The sequence below is a fragment of the Hypomesus transpacificus genome, chromosome 11 (assembly GCF_021917145.1).
Source record: "Hypomesus transpacificus isolate Combined female chromosome 11, fHypTra1, whole genome shotgun sequence".
In the NCBI taxonomy this organism is placed as follows: Eukaryota; Metazoa; Chordata; class Actinopteri; order Osmeriformes; family Osmeridae; genus Hypomesus; species Hypomesus transpacificus.
In genome coordinates, this window is record NC_061070.1 from 10,938,469 (window position 1) to 10,954,799 (window position 16,331).

The following is a 16,331-nucleotide window of genomic DNA, read 5'->3' on the forward strand; positions in this document are numbered from 1 at the left end:
ACTCCGGGGCTTTCCAGCCAACTTGAACGACGGTAAGTTTTAGAACCAATAGGACGAAATCAACACAAATGTTTTATCGATGGGGAAATACATGGAACAAATTCTGGTCACTGAACTTTTAGTGCTGTAATCCTGGTTTGGAAGTACACCTTTCCACTTTCCTAGATAAATAAACCGAAGCAGTGTTCGGTACACAAGGGTCATTCAGAGGCGACAAACATCAAGGTAAATAACTTAAGTTTCTGTATTATAGTGTCACAACAAGCCGCATACACTCGTGGCACGCTTCGTTACTATAAATAATTGCATCAGCTTTAATTCAATTTAATTGTACATATGAGAGTGAGGCAATAGGAAAGAGTGATAAGAAATACATGTAACTAGTCTACGTGGGCTACACTTTTTGTATAATAAAATTACCAAGGTTTGCAGAATATCAAAATTATTTATATGCAAGCATGGCAACAAATAACATTTTGAATTTAGGGAGAAATACAAGTCTACGCTTCACATTGTCATTATAGGTTTTTGATGATAAGTGGCTAAAAACATAGTTTGGCTGTAAATATAAAGCCTGTACATAGCCTGGAAATTCCCATAATAGTCAGCGGATCTGTTTAGATACAGTCACTCCAAGTGGGATGCTTAAAGCCTTGATATCTTAGAGAGGGATGGGCTGTGGATATTATGAAGATGATTAGCGTCATACATGCATAGTAGAAAGATAGAAAACAAGAAAGACAATTTATATTCTTAACCTTTTTTCACAGGAAGTGTACACTGACCATCCTTATCATCACCTTCCTCATTGATGCATATGATCCATTAACAGCCACCATGTCTGGCGCACTGAGGTATGTATTGTCCTTTCTTGTTATGCAGTTTGGTCTGGCAACGTTGGTCGGCATATTCTCCATCCTTTTATAGATGGTAGAAAGACTGGGGCTGTAGTGTCTAATAGGACTAATTTCCTGTTAAGATGAATAACACTAGAGGCACCAACTTGAGCTTGGTTTGTATTGCCTTCAGTTGTGGCAAGCAGTGCCCACTGCCAAGGACTAACCAAACGGGATGTGCTTGATGAGGCTGTTACCTCTGGCTTGAAAATGGAGATTCAGACAGGCTTAGTCAACATACCTTTTTATTCCAATCTAAAGGAGCTCAACTTGTCTCATATGGCAACTTCTCCTGTGAAACATCCAGTTACTTTAAGTCTGTGTCACAAAGATGTGACTACTGGCACGTCCATAAGATTCCCCCCCCAAAAAGGTGACAGAGCTTGATGCTGAAGGGCCTGTGGCCCAAATGTAGTTAACCATAGCGTGTTTACCAATACTGCATATGATACACAGCATCTCATTAATGTCATATCATAGTTTAGATATATTGAATATGACACAATCATTTGTTATCAAGTCTATTCAGATCCAGTGTTACTAGTGTTGAGTTGTTCATGTTAAATTACCATATAAAGTTCCAACAATGGAACTGATACCTTGCTTTCCCTTACGCTACATCTCACCTGTACACTCACTTGGGGGTTTTCATGGCTTGTAGTTTACTAGAAGACACAGAAAACCTGAAGGTAAAAATCACACAAATTTCCCCCTTAGGTGCTCATAGCTGTCTTATGATTAAGTGTATTTGTACATTTCTGTAAGCACTTCCAGATCGTAAATGCATGGATGCTGCACTGGTAGATGATATTAGAATAGGGGCAACCCTCTTGGTACAGGGACATTCCGTATTATTCAGATGAAAACACTATTTTTAATCAAACCTCCCAGTTGGGGGAGAGGGGGGGGGGGGGGGGCGTCCCTTAAATCGAGCAAGGAGTTTTATTCTAATGTTCCTCATTTCATGCCAGTTTTCAGTTTCAGACACTTTTATTATATCAATGCTTGCAACCCAGGTAAGAACGGAATCTGACCGAAAATAATAATGATTAAAAAGCCTGAGGGCAGGGAGAGTCTCCCGTATTAAGACGATGGAAACAGAGCGATGCTATTGGCTCTCACAGACCTGTATTGGATTGGTGTACTGTGACACTCTGACATCAGCGGCAGCACTGAGCTGGTATTTTGGGGGCTTTCCTTTCTGTTTTTTTCCTGCCCTACTTCCTGGAAGTGACTCGAGTGAGTAGAAGAGGGAGGGGGGACTGAGTGAAAGAGAGAGAAGAAGAGATCAGAACAGCCTTCCTTGTTCACGACCACTGTAGTTTTGTGAAAGTGAAACTACTGTTTCAGTCGGGAGTATAACTAAAGGTTTACGTACATGTTGTTTTAGTATTCTTTCAAGTGGAAAGACAGAGGACTCGGAGTGACTCAGGTTGGTCATGCAGTGAGAACAGTAAACAGCTTCCTGTGTTCAAGTAGCTCAGCATGGTAATGCAGGTTTATGTGAAATTGACAGGCTTGTTCGCGGTGGGAAGGTTAAAGTGGGTTAGGTATCCAGTTTAATTTGTGTTTTCAATTTATTTGTTTTCATTATAGGATGGATGACAGTCAGTACAACATGAAAATATTTGAAAATGAGGTAAGCTGCTTTGTGTAAAATGTTTGTGAGACATGTTTTGATTCAGGTGTGGAAGGTATTCTGTTCATCAGAATAGTTTGAAAAACATTTGCTTTCAACAATATGAAAATTAAAGAACACAATCGTCAGAAATACATTTAATGAAAGCCTTTGAAAATGGTTCAAAACATGTCTAATCTCAGCAGTTCATGAATTTACCGTACGACCTCATGCCTCCTGTGGACATCAAGATTGAACCTTACATCCCTGAAACAGGTACGTTCACATGACCTTTCACTCACTTTGTTTTTGTTAGAATGTTTACGTTATCGCTAGATTGTGGCAAGTGTGAGAAAAAAAAATACTGGTGTCTTTAACACGTTGTGCTAATCCATGTGTTAAAGATATCAGTGATGGATTTAATGGCAAAAAACCCTATTGGTGTCAAGTGTGCGGTGTGCATAAAAACAAGTCATAAAATGAACTTCCTTTCACAGTAGGATTGAGAGTAAATTTGTGTATTTCAGCTCATGGACCCTACATTCAAATCATCGAGGAGCCCAAACAAGTAAGCCCACAATTTCTTTGTGCTGGATGAAATGATCTAATATTGTATTTCAGCCTCTGCTCAAATATTTGCACAAAGCCCAAAAATACATGCTTCCGTCTTCTCATAGTGAAACTACAAAATGATTTGCATAGTATATGCATTCAAAGTTTGTACCTTAATACCGAACCTTAGTTTAGTAAAAGCTTACGAAATCCTCTCGTAACTTATAGTAGAAATCATGTTAAGGTGGCAGTGTGCCCTGCTTCTGTCTGGTGTTTTGGTGTTTGCACATGACACGCTGGAAAGTCCTGGATGTAGGAAGTTACTGTTTCTGTAACAGGCAGTGCTAGTATTAGGGGATTATTCACTGACATCCTTGTGTGTGTGTGTGTGTGTGTGTGTGTGTGTGTGTGTGTGTGTGTGTTTGCGTGTGTGTGTAGAGAGGATTCAGATTCCGCTATGAGTGTGAGGGGCCATCTCATGGAGGGCTGCCTGGGGCCTCTAGTGAGAGGAACAGGAGAACCTACCCTACTGTTAAGGTAAGAGACAGGACCAACTGTTGTTCTTTCAGCTGTTTGTGGTTTGAATTCTCTGACAGCTAGATGTCTCATTATGAAGGCAGATACCATGCTATCTGCCCAATGAGATATTTAAAAAATCATTATTTTTGAGTTTTAGACTTTTGATACTTTTGAGTATCATTTTTAATGTTATTATCTTTGTAATGATTCATGTGAGAGGTATTCTAACCTCTCCCTCTCCTTTCCAGGTGAATAACTATGTTGGCCATGCCAGGGTGGAGGTGCAGCTGGTGACGCACTCAGACCCTCCCCGTGTTCATGCCCACAGTCTGGTGGGGAGACACTGCTCTGAGAGCGGAACATGCACGGTGGACGTGGGCCCCAACGAACTCACTGCCTCGTTAGTACCAACCTTTCTTTGTCGCGGACTGACAACACTTTGCTGTCATTAAAAAAATATATATATATATTTTAAATTAAATCACAGAACATTAAAGAGTTGAATAAATAAAAGCCATAGCTGTTCTAATCTTATTATTGTTACTCGCTACGGATTTGCACTGAAACGGTTGCCTTGGAATTTTCAAAAGCATTATAGCTATGACATAATTGTTTTTCCAGTTTATAACTTGACACCACTGCCAGTATGTGCGACATATACAGATGGTAGAGTAGAACGTGAACGTCGATTTTTATGAATCCATTTCCCTTTCTCCCTCCCTCTGTAGGTTCAGTAACCTGGGCATCCTGCATGTTACCAAGAGAGGGGTGGTGGAGATGTTGGTCAAGAGACTCAGAGAAGAGAAGAAGAGACAGAAAGGCCAGCACAACCACATCACAGGTGAGAGCCCAGCCTCGGAGGGCGCGCAAACCTCCCATCAACTTGAGGAGAATCGAATCAGACAAGTTCAGAAAGAAAGAGTCTGGTTGAAGATCTTAGTGCAAGCTGTTGGCGTCTCGCGCGATTCATGGTTGCCAATGCTTAGCGCAGCTCGACATGGCAGCAATCGTGTTTGTTTGTAGGAAACCGCTCATCGAAACTACTTCACATGCAACACGTTGCGTCTTTGGGTCCCGAGCGATACACCTGCCGATTTTCAACAGTTCTCAAAATAATCGAGCCAAAGACTGTGTTGTATTAAAACTCACCTTGTCCACTCGTCTCAAACAGATCAAGAGGAACAGGCCATAACAAAAGAAGCCAAGGAGCTGGGCAAAGCTATGGACCTGAACATTGTAAGGTTAATGTTCACAGCCTACCTCCAGGACAGCAACGGGGGATTCTCTAGGGCCCTGAAGCCTGTGGTCTCCAACCCCATCTATGACAGCAGTGAGTGAACATCAACTCGTGTCCTTATGAATTACCTCTCAAAGTTCATGTTTGACAAAACAAAACAGAAAACTAATTCATTATTATGCTCATTGTAGAATCGCCCAACGCCTCCAATCTGAAGATCTCCCGCATGGACAAGACCTGTGGCTCAGTGATGGGAGGAGATGAGATATTCCTGCTGTGTGACAAGGTCCAGAAAGGTGAGGGACCGTCTCCTATCCACTAGTAATACGTAAATTGGTGTAGCCATGTTTGCACTAATTGAATGATTTCACTGATACGTAAACCGTCATGTTACATTGACCATGCCTATTCTGCCATCCAGATGATATTGAGATTCGTTTTTATGAGGAGGAAGAGGAAGGGGGCTGGGAGGCCTTTGGGGACTTCTCCCCAACCGATGTTCACAAACAGGTACAGACTGACTGGGGCGCGTGCGTGTGTGGATGATTAAACGGGATTTGTCATCGATTTGGCTCGTTCCCTCTTAATGACATCACTTCGACGCGTGTTTTTCCTCTGCACAGTACGCCATTGTATTCAAAACGCCGCAGTACCACAGCACAGAGATTGAGCGTCCCGTCACCGTGTTCCTGCAGCTGAAGAGGAAGAAGGGGGGAGACTGCAGCGACCCCAAACAGTTCACCTACAAGCCCCAGGACCAAGGTGAGCCACGGCTGTGGGGATGTTTGAGTCGAATGACTCAAGATGAAAAGGCCGGGCTGCGGGGTTTTCTCAGTGGAAACGCGGGCAGGTGCCTCCTACTCGAAGCATATTTGGGTTTTTCGAAAGAAACCTATCAAATGAGCAGAAACCAGGCACTTTTGGAATCACAATTTTTTTTTCTCTCCCACCCCCTCTTTTCCGATTTCTTTCGGTCTTTGTTTCAGACAAAGAAGAGGTTCAGAGGAAAAAGCAGAAGCCTCTGCCACACCCCTATGATCCAGGAAGAGGCGGGTCTCTGGGCGGGAACTGGCCACAAGGAAGGGGAGGAGCTGGGGGATTTGGAGGTGGCGCTGGAGGAGGAGGAGGAGGTAGGGCACACGGCTGTACACGACAATGCTATCTCACTGCAAGTTCGATGAGCGTGAATTAGACCTTTTCTACATGACAAATGTTGTATGTCAAAACACGGATCGCGACCGTAAGTCACCTCAGTGACACAGGGATTGTACTCATCATCGTTTCCATTGGGCAGGCTTCCAGTTCAATCATCAGATCAATGGAGGAGGCTTCTATGGAGGTGGGTTTGGAGGCTTCGGAGGAGGGACCCAAATGTCCGGCCCCGCCCCACAGGCAGGGGCGAACCAGCAGCAGGGGGGACAGACGGCTGGGCAGACAGGCCTACCACTACAAAGGCAACTCTTCCAGATAGGTATGTATGCCTGGAGGATACAGAGACTAGTCGTCACTGATTCTACTCAAACATACTGTACGGTGTTCCCAGTTCCTGACACAAAACGGAATAAAGCATCTGAAGTATCTGAGGCATCGAACATATAAGATGTTAAAGTGATTACGGACGGATTTTGTTGTTACAGCCTTGTTGTTTTGTGTCCAGCTGCCTCTCTACAGAGCAGGGCCAGTCAGACAGCCAGGCAGACCGCAGGAGCACTGCTCCAGTACTGCAGCACCGGGGACGTGCGGGTCCTTCTGGCAATGCAGAGACACCTATGTGGAGTCCAGGACGAGAACGGCGACACGTGAGTCGATCCTCTCCGCAGTGCTCCCTTTGACGCCCTTTAACATCGGGCCGTGGGATTCGGAAGGGTTTGTCTTGGTTTCAGGTGCTGATTGAGTGTGTTATGCCTACCCGCAGGCCTTTGCACTTGGCGATCATTCACCAGCAGACCGCAGTGATTCAGCAGCTGATTCACACTATCCTCCGCACCCAGCAGCACGAGATTATCAACAGACCCAACCACCTCAACCAGGTAACACACCCCCAGAACAAAGCTCAAAGGCTGCCAATACCGGCACACCCTCTCGACAGCATTCACTCAGCGAGTTGCATGTTTCTACGACGAGGTTAAATACCCGGCACGGTTCTCCCGTTTGATTTACTCGTGTCTCAAGTGCGTGTTTCCGTTCTGTTCTCCAGAGTCCTCTCCACCTGGCTGTGATCACCAGGCAGCCCAAGGTGGTGGAGGTGCTTCTCAGAGCGGGGGCTGACCCCACCCTGCTGGATCTGGACGGTCGCACCCCCCTCCACCTGGCTGCGCTGGCCGCGGACGACGTCTGCCTCCGCGTCCTGCTGGGGCACCTGGGCCAACGCTACGCCCACCTGGTCAACATGGCCGACTACCACGGTGAGGGGATGAAAGCGGCGTCTAAATTTCGTACCTAGTTATGGGTTGTATTGTGTCGAAAAACTGTGTTTTATAACTCTAGCACTGCGTAGTCCTTTGTAATCCCCTTTATACTCATTGAATACTGACTTAAAATACGAAATATTGATATACTGTCGGTTAAAACTTCATAGACAAAGGCTTACGCTCTGTCTCTGTCTGTCTCTCTCTGTCTGTCTCTGTCTCTCTCTCTGTCTGTCTCTGTCTCTGTCTCTCTCTCTGTCTACTTCTGTCCTTCTTTAAGGTCTGCACCCTCTCCACCTTGCTGTGAAGAAGGGAGGAGAGCGCTGCCTGCGTCTGTTGGTCGAGGGCGGGGCTAAGATCAATGCCCCAGAGCAAAAGAGTGGATGCTCCGCCCTCCACCTGGCCGTCAGGGAAAATCTCTTCAAAGTGGCCTGCAGTCTAATCACAGATGTAGGTGTAGAATCACCCAATTCCCCTGACATTCATAACATTCATTTCATCGATCATACTCTTCCACAATAAAACACACCCTTACACACTGTTGCACGCACACACACACACATACTCACCTCGTCTCCTTTGTTCTCCAGCTAAAGGCAGATGTGAACATGTGCACGTTTGGAGGGAATACCCCTCTCCACCTTGCGGCCAGCCTGGGCTCCCCCATCCTCTGCTCCATGCTCGTCGCCGCGGGTAACGCCTCACACACTTACCATCACACACACACATTCAAGTGGATTTGTTCTTACTAAAAGTCTACTGTTTGTGTATGACATGCGTGGACAAGCACAACATGAACACCAACCCATAACTGTAGAGACTAGCTTGAATGAAACAAATGTAGAATATAAACCTTGTTTTCTATGTCCTCAGGTGCTGACAAGAACCTGGAAAACGATGAGCCTCTCTTCTCCAGCTCGTCTTCCTCGGACGAAGAACAGGAAGAGGACGAACGAGAGAGAGGAAGTGGAGGACAGGCAGAGGCGACATCACAGACGCTCTCGCCCGAGAGAAAGCTTGTGAACACCCGCAAGAGACCAGCCACCGGACACACGCCCTTGGACCTGGCCAAATGTCGTAAGGTGAGACACACGGAGCAAATCCAAGGGGCATTCAATCCGATTCCAGACATGCGTATTCTAGAATGGACCGTTTGCACTGCTATTTGACAGTGCCGTGTTTCTGTGCCCCAGGTGAGAACCCTTCTGGAATCGAGACAGAGCCCCAAGCCCAGCCAACACAACATCAAGACACCTCCGTCCACGAGTAAAGAAGGTGAGACTACACCCTTCTGCCTATCTTTTCTTTCTGCCGTCGCTTCTTTTCCCTCAGTTGCCTCGATGCAGAAGGACTTTCCCCAGCTACAGGCTCTCTGGGGGGAATCTCCCCTCGGTTCCGTGCCAGGCATTTCTCCAGGTATCTGAACTAGGATCTTTCGCTTGTCCTCTGTGCAGGAGAGAGTCAGGCTCTGGACGAGGAGACACTGGCTAAGCTGTGTGAGATCCTCAGCGTGGGTGACGTGCCCTGGAGGCAGCTGGCAGAGAGGCTGGGCATGCTCACACTGGCACACCTGTACCAGGAGAGCCCCTCGCCGTGCCACAACCTGCTGCAGAATTACAAGGTGTGTGCGCCGCACGCCGACAGGATGCAACCTTTGCGTGAGAGGTTGACCACGGTTTCCTGAGAAGTGGGTGAGCTCACATGTTTCCTCCCCGTGTGTGTATGTGTATGTGTGTGTGTGTGTGTGTTTCTAGTTGGGTGGAGGTCCAATTGAGGGGCTGGTGGATGCTCTCCAGTCTATGGGTTTGACTGATGGAGTCCGGCTACTGAGACAAGCTGAGCTGAGAGTTGATAAACAAAGCACAGGTACTGAACTGATCACTTCCTGTCAAACGCATAATATTGTCCATTGACCAGATTTGGTTCCTGGTTTATACTCAACCTGTTTTGTTTTGCCCAATCAGATAGCACAGTAGACAGCGGTTTCGGTAGTCAACCAATGAATCAGGAGATGGAGGAGCCAGCCATGGCCAATCCCTAATCACCAGGACAAGGAAGAGAGTTGAAAATGATCTTGGGAACCTTTTTAGGTGTCGTTCTCAGCTTGGGGACACTTGCTATGGTTGACAGTCATATGAATTTTGCAGTCCATTGCAATTGACTGGGAACATCAGTGCTGGTGTCTGGATGACAGGACTGTACAATGTAGGATATGTTTGGAATATCTAAAGACCTATGCCATCGTCATGACTACATAGAACATGGCAGCTTGCTGTGTAGTGCCCTGTTCTGTTGCCCTCTGTAGTGTCCAAGTGGCTTATTGTTCCGCTGAATGGAAGAAAACAACTTGTGCCATGCCTTGCTTTGTTGTCTAGGAGAGGACGGTGCTCAGATGTACTCAGCTGTACCGTACACAACTCACTAGTATCAGTAGAATACATTCTTCATCCATGTTCTGCGCAAATGTTCTCATGGAATGATCGAGCACTTCATATTTATAGGCTGTGAATATTTTACTAATACTGTGTATTCGTTTGGTTTCTGATCTTACCAAATATGACAGCCCTAGAACCGAAGAGGGTGGCGTGTTTGTGTGTTTTTAACGATGCCTTTTTCCGCAAGGGAAATCCTTCTGTGGGTTTTCGTGGTAGAGCTTGTCATGCAGTCGTGAGAGAGCCGGATCGACTGTGTCACTAGCCAGTTTAGGCCTCCTCAACGAAATAGCACGCTTTCTCTTCAGCCAGAATCACATTGTGTCATTTGTGTCATCTGTGCAATACAAAGGACGGACTGACAGGAAGAGTGATCTTGCATAAACTTCAACCAGGCGTCTTTGAATGTTGTTTTTATCATGTCTATGATTTTGAAATAAAAAGGATTTTACTCATAATACTTCACAGGGAATGCTTTCAAAATGTGTTTATTTTTCTTCTATGCCTCCAAAAGATACAAACCATTTAGTATATATTTGAGAGAAACATCCCACCATATTATTGACAGTATGTACAGCCTAACCATGGAGGATGACAAAAACAAGGTACATTATGATGGAGCAGATCTATAGAATCATGTACAGAAACACAATTAAGTGGAATACATACAGAAAAATGCCATTCTAGACTGACAGCACAAAAATAGATAGTTTAAACCTCTCGCCGCACAGCTCTGTCCAAACATGAAAGTGCACAGGGGATGAAGTGTATCCAGTTATTTAACACACTCGTACATCCCCTGTGCTCCGTGAGATTGAAAACTGTAACTTCTTGGTCTACTGTCTATGGCTCTGTAGAATGAGTATATTTACACCATTTGTAGAAGACAGCCAGCAGTGCTTCGTACTGTCTGCATGGCAGCCTGTATCCCACCAGCCTGGTCCCTGTGGAGGTACAGTGCTTGCCAATGCTGCACAGACAGTAGTTTCCTTCACTTGTTTTTCTTACCGCGTTGGGAGTCAACATGGAGGTGGAGTATATTTGGACTAATTGATTATGTATTACAACAGTTGTACTTCTAGTAAAATACCTTCACTTTTGCTCTCGACCCACATCCAGTCAAATAGCCCAAAACTCCCGAAACCAATTGGCATCGTTCTCCTGTAGTATAGCATCACCTAGTGGCATTATCTCGCATTGCTCACATTTTAAATATTTGATTGTCGGTGGATGGTATACTTGGTCATTTACGACAATATCAACAGACCATAGCATTACGTCATAGCATTACGTTAATGTATAAAAACATTATAATGGATGTGTAGGCAATGCTCTTTCAACACTCAGGACTGTTCTGTTCACTGATGATGTGCATTCCCTTGGAACCGCACGTGTGATGCTAACATTCAGTCAACCACCATGTGAGTCACTTCCTTTAGTTAACCAAATTGTTTCCAGTAGTCGAATATAGAACGGTATGTAATCTGTCAAATAAGCTATTGCAAAAATGAAACCATACTTTGAAGTTGGTAATTAAAAAAATAAGACTTTTTTCACTTTCAAGCCTTTGAATGATTCAAACTGAAGAGTCTTTGATGTTTGTTGTTTGCGACCCTCTGTGATGAATCCAACTGATAACACGTGTGGTTAATCTATTAATTATCATCTGCTCAGTCGAGTGACTAACCACTCAAAAATGTATTATTGTGTAAAGTATTTTTTTTATAAATGACATTAACCAAGAGAATGGTCACTGTAACAAAACTAAAATGCATGTGTACTGTATGTCTAGTTGACTTGTAACATGCTGTCTGGTGAATGTTTTGTTCTAGGGCCTCGCAGATGCACTGTGGGTGGGTGAGGTCCTGGCATGCTGGTTTATTCAGGTTTCTGACACGGAAATGGGCTCAGCTTAGTCTCCATGGCAACAGTTTGATGGGCTGATGCAGCTCTGGCTCTGTCTGTCAGACCCTGTCGGCAGGGCAACTCAGTGTCTAATATAGTTGACAGAGGTGGGTCTGTAAAGCTTTTATATACAAATGTATTGAACTACTTCACTATATTTGGACAAAACAAGATCTTCCATCCTGTGTTACCCCGCGGAACTTCAACAACTTTCAAAATACATTCATATTTCAATTTATGCTATACACAATAATTTGGTCCAAAAGAGTATTCCAGCAGAATATTTTAGATACGTACTGTATTCATAACAAGACCGAAGTCACATGTGGCAGACCAAGGGGACAGATTGATGTTCATTATTCCCATGATTGCACTGTTCTGTGCCACCAAGTGCAAATGGTTTCAGAGACGAGAAGCATGCAGTAGGTCCTCCATACTGTACACCCTTCCTCCCTCCATCTCATTTACAAGTCATGGGACTCAGAAAAGACTCGTACAGGGAACTGGAGGGGAGGGGGGGGGGCCTAACCACCTCCCGCATCACAGAGTCTCCAGTACATACAGCATTCTGTACCAGCCAGTCCTCCCCTGACTCCCACACACACACAAACACACCCTCCACGCCAGTCTTACTGCTTCACAGCCTGTTTGTAGCTGCTGTGTCTCTGGGGGTCTGAACGCTTGCTGCCCTTCTTGGAGCTCCCTCCGGAGGCAGCGTTGCTAGCACTGGAGCTGGCTCTACTGGCCCCCTCCCTGGTGCGGCTGGCCTGGCTGCCGCTGCTCCGCTGGGCCACCGTGGGCATGGAGTGGGCCCTCTGGAGAACCCCTTCGTCAAAGAGCTGAGCCTCGAAGGCAGACAGGTCTTCCTCCCCGCTGCGGATCTTGGCTCTCAGTAACATGGCGTACGTCCCATACCGGGTTTTCTGAACAGGACACAAAGGCACAGGGGGAGATAGAAAGGGAGAGTATTTGATGTCTATTATGTACCGTAAATAGGATTCCGTAAACGGTAGCCAGACCAATTAGCAGTGTATGCCGACATTGGCAAAGCTGCCCATCACCAAGCACTGAAGAGTATCATTCATTTGCATTCTCCCTACAGTTAGCTTAGCGGTTCCATACTGGAGGCCGATTACAATTTTGTATTTCAGTCAACAGAGCTGTGTAAACTCATTCACCTCGGCTGTTAGTATCTCACCTCAAACGCCAGGTACTCCCCGCGTTGTTTGTGTTCCTCCAGCTCTCGACCTTTGACCTTCTTGTCAAAAGGGACGTCGGTTAATTCAGTTAGCTCAGAGGAGATGGCTCGGAAACGTGTCTCGTGAGATTTCCCCTGTTCCTCCTGTGACCACACACCAGATACATTTGTCCTTTTACAACTGAGATCTCCAAGGACCAATGTTCTACTGAGTTCCACTACTTGTACTTTAGACCCTTGTACTTTACTGTATCATAAATGAAACACTTTATTTTTACATAAATTCCTTGTGTAAAAAAAAATCTAGTATTATGTAAAAAATGTATAATAACGTTTTGTTTATTTTCAAATAAACGACTGATCCAAAAGAGCATGTTTTGTGTGAAAGTGGGTTTCTGGGTAGTGTAGTGTACCTGGGAGAGCTTTGTGTTGGAGCCGGGCAGCAGTGGGCGACTGAACCTCTTCTGGGAACCAATGGCTGCTGGGAAAGGTGGCGCTGAGAACATGGCCGCCACGATGTTAATGCGCGTGATCCAGGACTGCATCTGCTCGGCATTACTGCGACAGAGAACAGAAGGATATTCATTGGATGCAAATAACGAAATGGCGGCCACACGATTTGCATAATTCTGCACGCACAAATAATCACTTGGCTCGTATCATTTGGTCAAAATGGCACAACTATGTTTGCAATCATCTCGCTGAGTACCACTATGGAGTCTGGGTCATAATAACTCAATGAGGTAGTAATCAGCAGGCTGTTTGTGTGCATGAGGAGACTGACGGAGCCTGGAAGAGGAAGACCCTCCAGTCTGCAGTGCGCAGGTAGAAGACGTTGGGCCTCTTGCTGTAGTCAGTGGCCCTCATGGCCAGAGAGTGGTGGATGGAAACGGCGTTCTTCAGGTCCTCGTCTGTCAGTTGCCTGTCCGGCGAGTACTCCCCCTGCAGGCCAATCAGAGGACGAGACACTGTCACGAGCGGCCAATCGGCGCATGGGTTGGGTGAAAAGGAGGTTTCGCGTTTTTTACCTTTTGTAGGTAAAGGACTAGTCCCTTTAGTGTGAGGTAAAAGGTTTTCCATCCTCTCCTACCCCGTGGAGCTGAAAACAAATCACGAATGATCAGTGAGGCTCAACCAGTGAGGAAATTCCTTTTACTTTATAATATAAATGACTGATAAATGAATCTATACACAGCATACAGACATAGAATGCAGGCATTGTGTCTGATAAGCCTTCAGTATGTGATACTGCCAGGTAGGGGGAGGGCGTACTTTTCTTGCCGTCAGAGTCTGCATGGACCTTCCGCACCAGGAAGCCGCTCTTATAGAGAACGGCGTCGGACTGCTGGGCCACGCCCACCAGGGAGTTCCCCCCGCTGCCGACTCGCCTCATCGTGTGGGAGGCGGAGTCGGTACGCACGTCCGCCAACTCAGAGAAGGACTTCCGGAGCTCCTCTTCGTCACTATGGAGACAAGTTCGTTATATTCATAATCCATCTCATCTCAATGCACTTTGGTATAGCATGAGATTCAGATTTCACCAACACCGTTTTCCCATATAAATGTACAGGTAAACAATAAAATGTTAACAGCAAAAGAGAAATGTCTCTTGACAGTTGTCAACCTCGAATTTGTACATATACACACATGCATCATACAACACATATTACTAAGTGTACGTAGGTAGACTCAGACCAGCATTTGTCCTAGTTAGGAGCTTGTATCATAGACTTTGGCAGCAAATATCAATGCCAGTCTTTTCAATTCCCACAGACCCACAGCCTTTCCCCTTAAGATGAACTAACGAGACTGTCTTCATACAGTCCATGACCCAAATTCACATCCTCCTTATCCATTTATCCTTCTACACTAGTGTACATCAGGAGCCTTCACTTAAGTGGGTACTCCCCCCTCTGCATGTGAACACTAGTATCAGTCTTCCTCTTAGCTTCGAGGTAGGCGTAGCGTTTTCCTGCCACTCAACTTGGCTCTCTGGCGTGAGCTCTTTAGATGTCACAGTCCAGTTGCTAGAACGGGTCACCGGCTGTCCCTCACCCACGCTGAGAGGAGTCATGTCCCAACAGGCCTCAGCTGACTAACCATCGTCTCACGGGCCAATCACAGCTCGGCTCTCACTTGAAACAGAACCCACTCCCTGGAACAATACACTCTGACAGGCTTCACTGAAATGCAAACGCATATCCACGTACTCTCTTCCAGTAACACACAGTATCAGTCAGTTCTTCATAACACGACACTTCTAGAAATCGGCTCTGCCGCGAAAGGAAGTAAGGTCTAACCTCAGGTTCACGCTACGTGGTAAAACGCTCTGACTCTCACCAACTCTACTGTGCTTAGGTAACGTTCCCAGGACGGGTATTAACAAAGAAAAGAGGCTAAACCAGCTGGATCCATAAACACACTCAGTAATAAATGAGCTCTAAATGGCTGGTTGTCAGTGGGGGAGGGCTCGTTCTGCGTCATGCTGCCGTGTCCACCTCCGTCTCCCTGCGAAAGCGCCCTCTCCACATCCACAAAATCAGAACCCTCGAAGGGCTTTGCGCTTCAGCATACCCACGCATCTATGCTGTTGTGTGTACGGAGAGTGCACGCAAACAAAAACACACACACACAACGGGTACTTCCTCAGATGAAGGGACACTGTCTTGGTTTCTCAAACTCTTCGAGGGCCAGGTTCACACATCAGCGGAAGAGAGACATCCTACAACCTGTGTCTGACTGCGGTGGCTTCAGAAACACACACGCGCGCACACACACATACACACACACACAGCCTCCCACTGGTCTGCCTGTCTCCTGCCGTGACAGCTGTGTGTGCCGTGCTGTCTAACGCTCTCTGTGTGATGCTGGCCAGGACCCGAGAGATCTTTATCTTCAAAGCTACTTACTCTTCCTCACTAACTTCAACTTGGTCTCTCTACCTCTTTTCTTTCTTTTGTGTTCCTTCCTGTATCTTGTCTCAGCCGACGTCGATTTGACAATGAAGCACATAGTCGAAGGTACAAGTGATCAAAAGGTGCACACCAGGCATTACTCTCTGTTATGAGATTCCGTCAGTGTAATTTGGCTTTCAAAGAACCCAGCCTAGATCAAACTTTTCAGGCACAAGCATCAGCGACTTGTGTCGGTCAATACGGCTACACGGTAATGTACTGTACGGTGAGTGGACAAGTCCGTTGGCACATACTGTACACTACATCATAGCACTCAGCTGTTGCTAAGTAACTGCTAGCCCTCTCTGAATCCACAAAGGCAAGTGGTGAAGAGGAGAGGAGGATGGAGATTTAAAAGACAGATGGATGAGGAAAAGACATGCAGAGAATCCAAAAATCAAACGACGTTTGATAACGACAGTGAAAAAAAAATAAAGAAGAGAATGTTGGAGGGAAATAAAAAAAAAGGGATTTAAAAAGGGGAAACAGGAGCCAGACCAGGAAGCTGAGAACAAGACCTAGAACGTGGATAAGAGAACAACAGAGAGGAGCAGAGAAAAGAGGTGGAGCGAAAGAGGCAAGGAGAGAGAGAGAGAGAGAGAGAGAGAGAGA

At 45.9% G+C, this 16,331-nt stretch overlaps 2 protein-coding genes across 6 annotated transcripts in view; one reads left to right on the forward strand and one right to left on the reverse strand.

Annotated features, from left to right (window-relative positions):
• On the forward strand, nucleotides 1-10,134 carry nfkb2 (nuclear factor of kappa light polypeptide gene enhancer in B-cells 2 (p49/p100)). Of its 5 annotated transcripts, none has more exons than XM_047028895.1 (24): nucleotides 1-225; nucleotides 771-854; nucleotides 2,493-2,535; nucleotides 2,718-2,790; nucleotides 3,042-3,082; nucleotides 3,505-3,603; nucleotides 3,834-3,985; nucleotides 4,314-4,426; nucleotides 4,757-4,915; nucleotides 5,014-5,118; nucleotides 5,244-5,332; nucleotides 5,446-5,584; nucleotides 5,809-5,952; nucleotides 6,117-6,293; nucleotides 6,480-6,621; nucleotides 6,738-6,852; nucleotides 7,020-7,227; nucleotides 7,511-7,680; nucleotides 7,821-7,923; nucleotides 8,104-8,312; nucleotides 8,424-8,505; nucleotides 8,685-8,851; nucleotides 8,985-9,096; nucleotides 9,195-10,134. In XM_047028895.1, exons 2-24 carry the CDS (start codon nucleotides 838-840, stop codon nucleotides 9,269-9,271), a joined length of 2,736 nt encoding a protein of 911 aa, XP_046884851.1. In that variant the 5' UTR covers nucleotides 1-225; nucleotides 771-837; the 3' UTR covers nucleotides 9,272-10,134. The 5 variants fall into 5 exon arrangements, with proteins under 5 accessions (XP_046884851.1, XP_046884853.1, XP_046884854.1 ...); XM_047028897.1 differs by having other exon boundaries at nucleotides 7-225; nucleotides 2,721-2,790; XM_047028898.1 differs by lacking the exons at nucleotides 1-225; nucleotides 771-854 and adding an exon at nucleotides 1,828-2,328.
• The window catches only part of psda (pleckstrin and Sec7 domain containing a), a 21,013-nt gene continuing 14,816 nt past the window's right edge, over nucleotides 10,135-16,331 (reverse strand). Inside the window, exons 11-16 of the mRNA XM_047028893.1 lie at nucleotides 14,038-14,228; nucleotides 13,794-13,864; nucleotides 13,550-13,707; nucleotides 13,179-13,323; nucleotides 12,766-12,909; nucleotides 10,135-12,490 (exon numbers count right to left, since the gene is read on the reverse strand). Coding sequence (XP_046884849.1) covers nucleotides 12,197-12,490; nucleotides 12,766-12,909; nucleotides 13,179-13,323; nucleotides 13,550-13,707; nucleotides 13,794-13,864; nucleotides 14,038-14,228 — 1,003 coding nt within the window. The 3' untranslated portion in view covers nucleotides 10,135-12,196. The remainder of the gene's footprint in view (nucleotides 12,491-12,765; nucleotides 12,910-13,178; nucleotides 13,324-13,549; nucleotides 13,708-13,793; nucleotides 13,865-14,037; nucleotides 14,229-16,331) is intronic.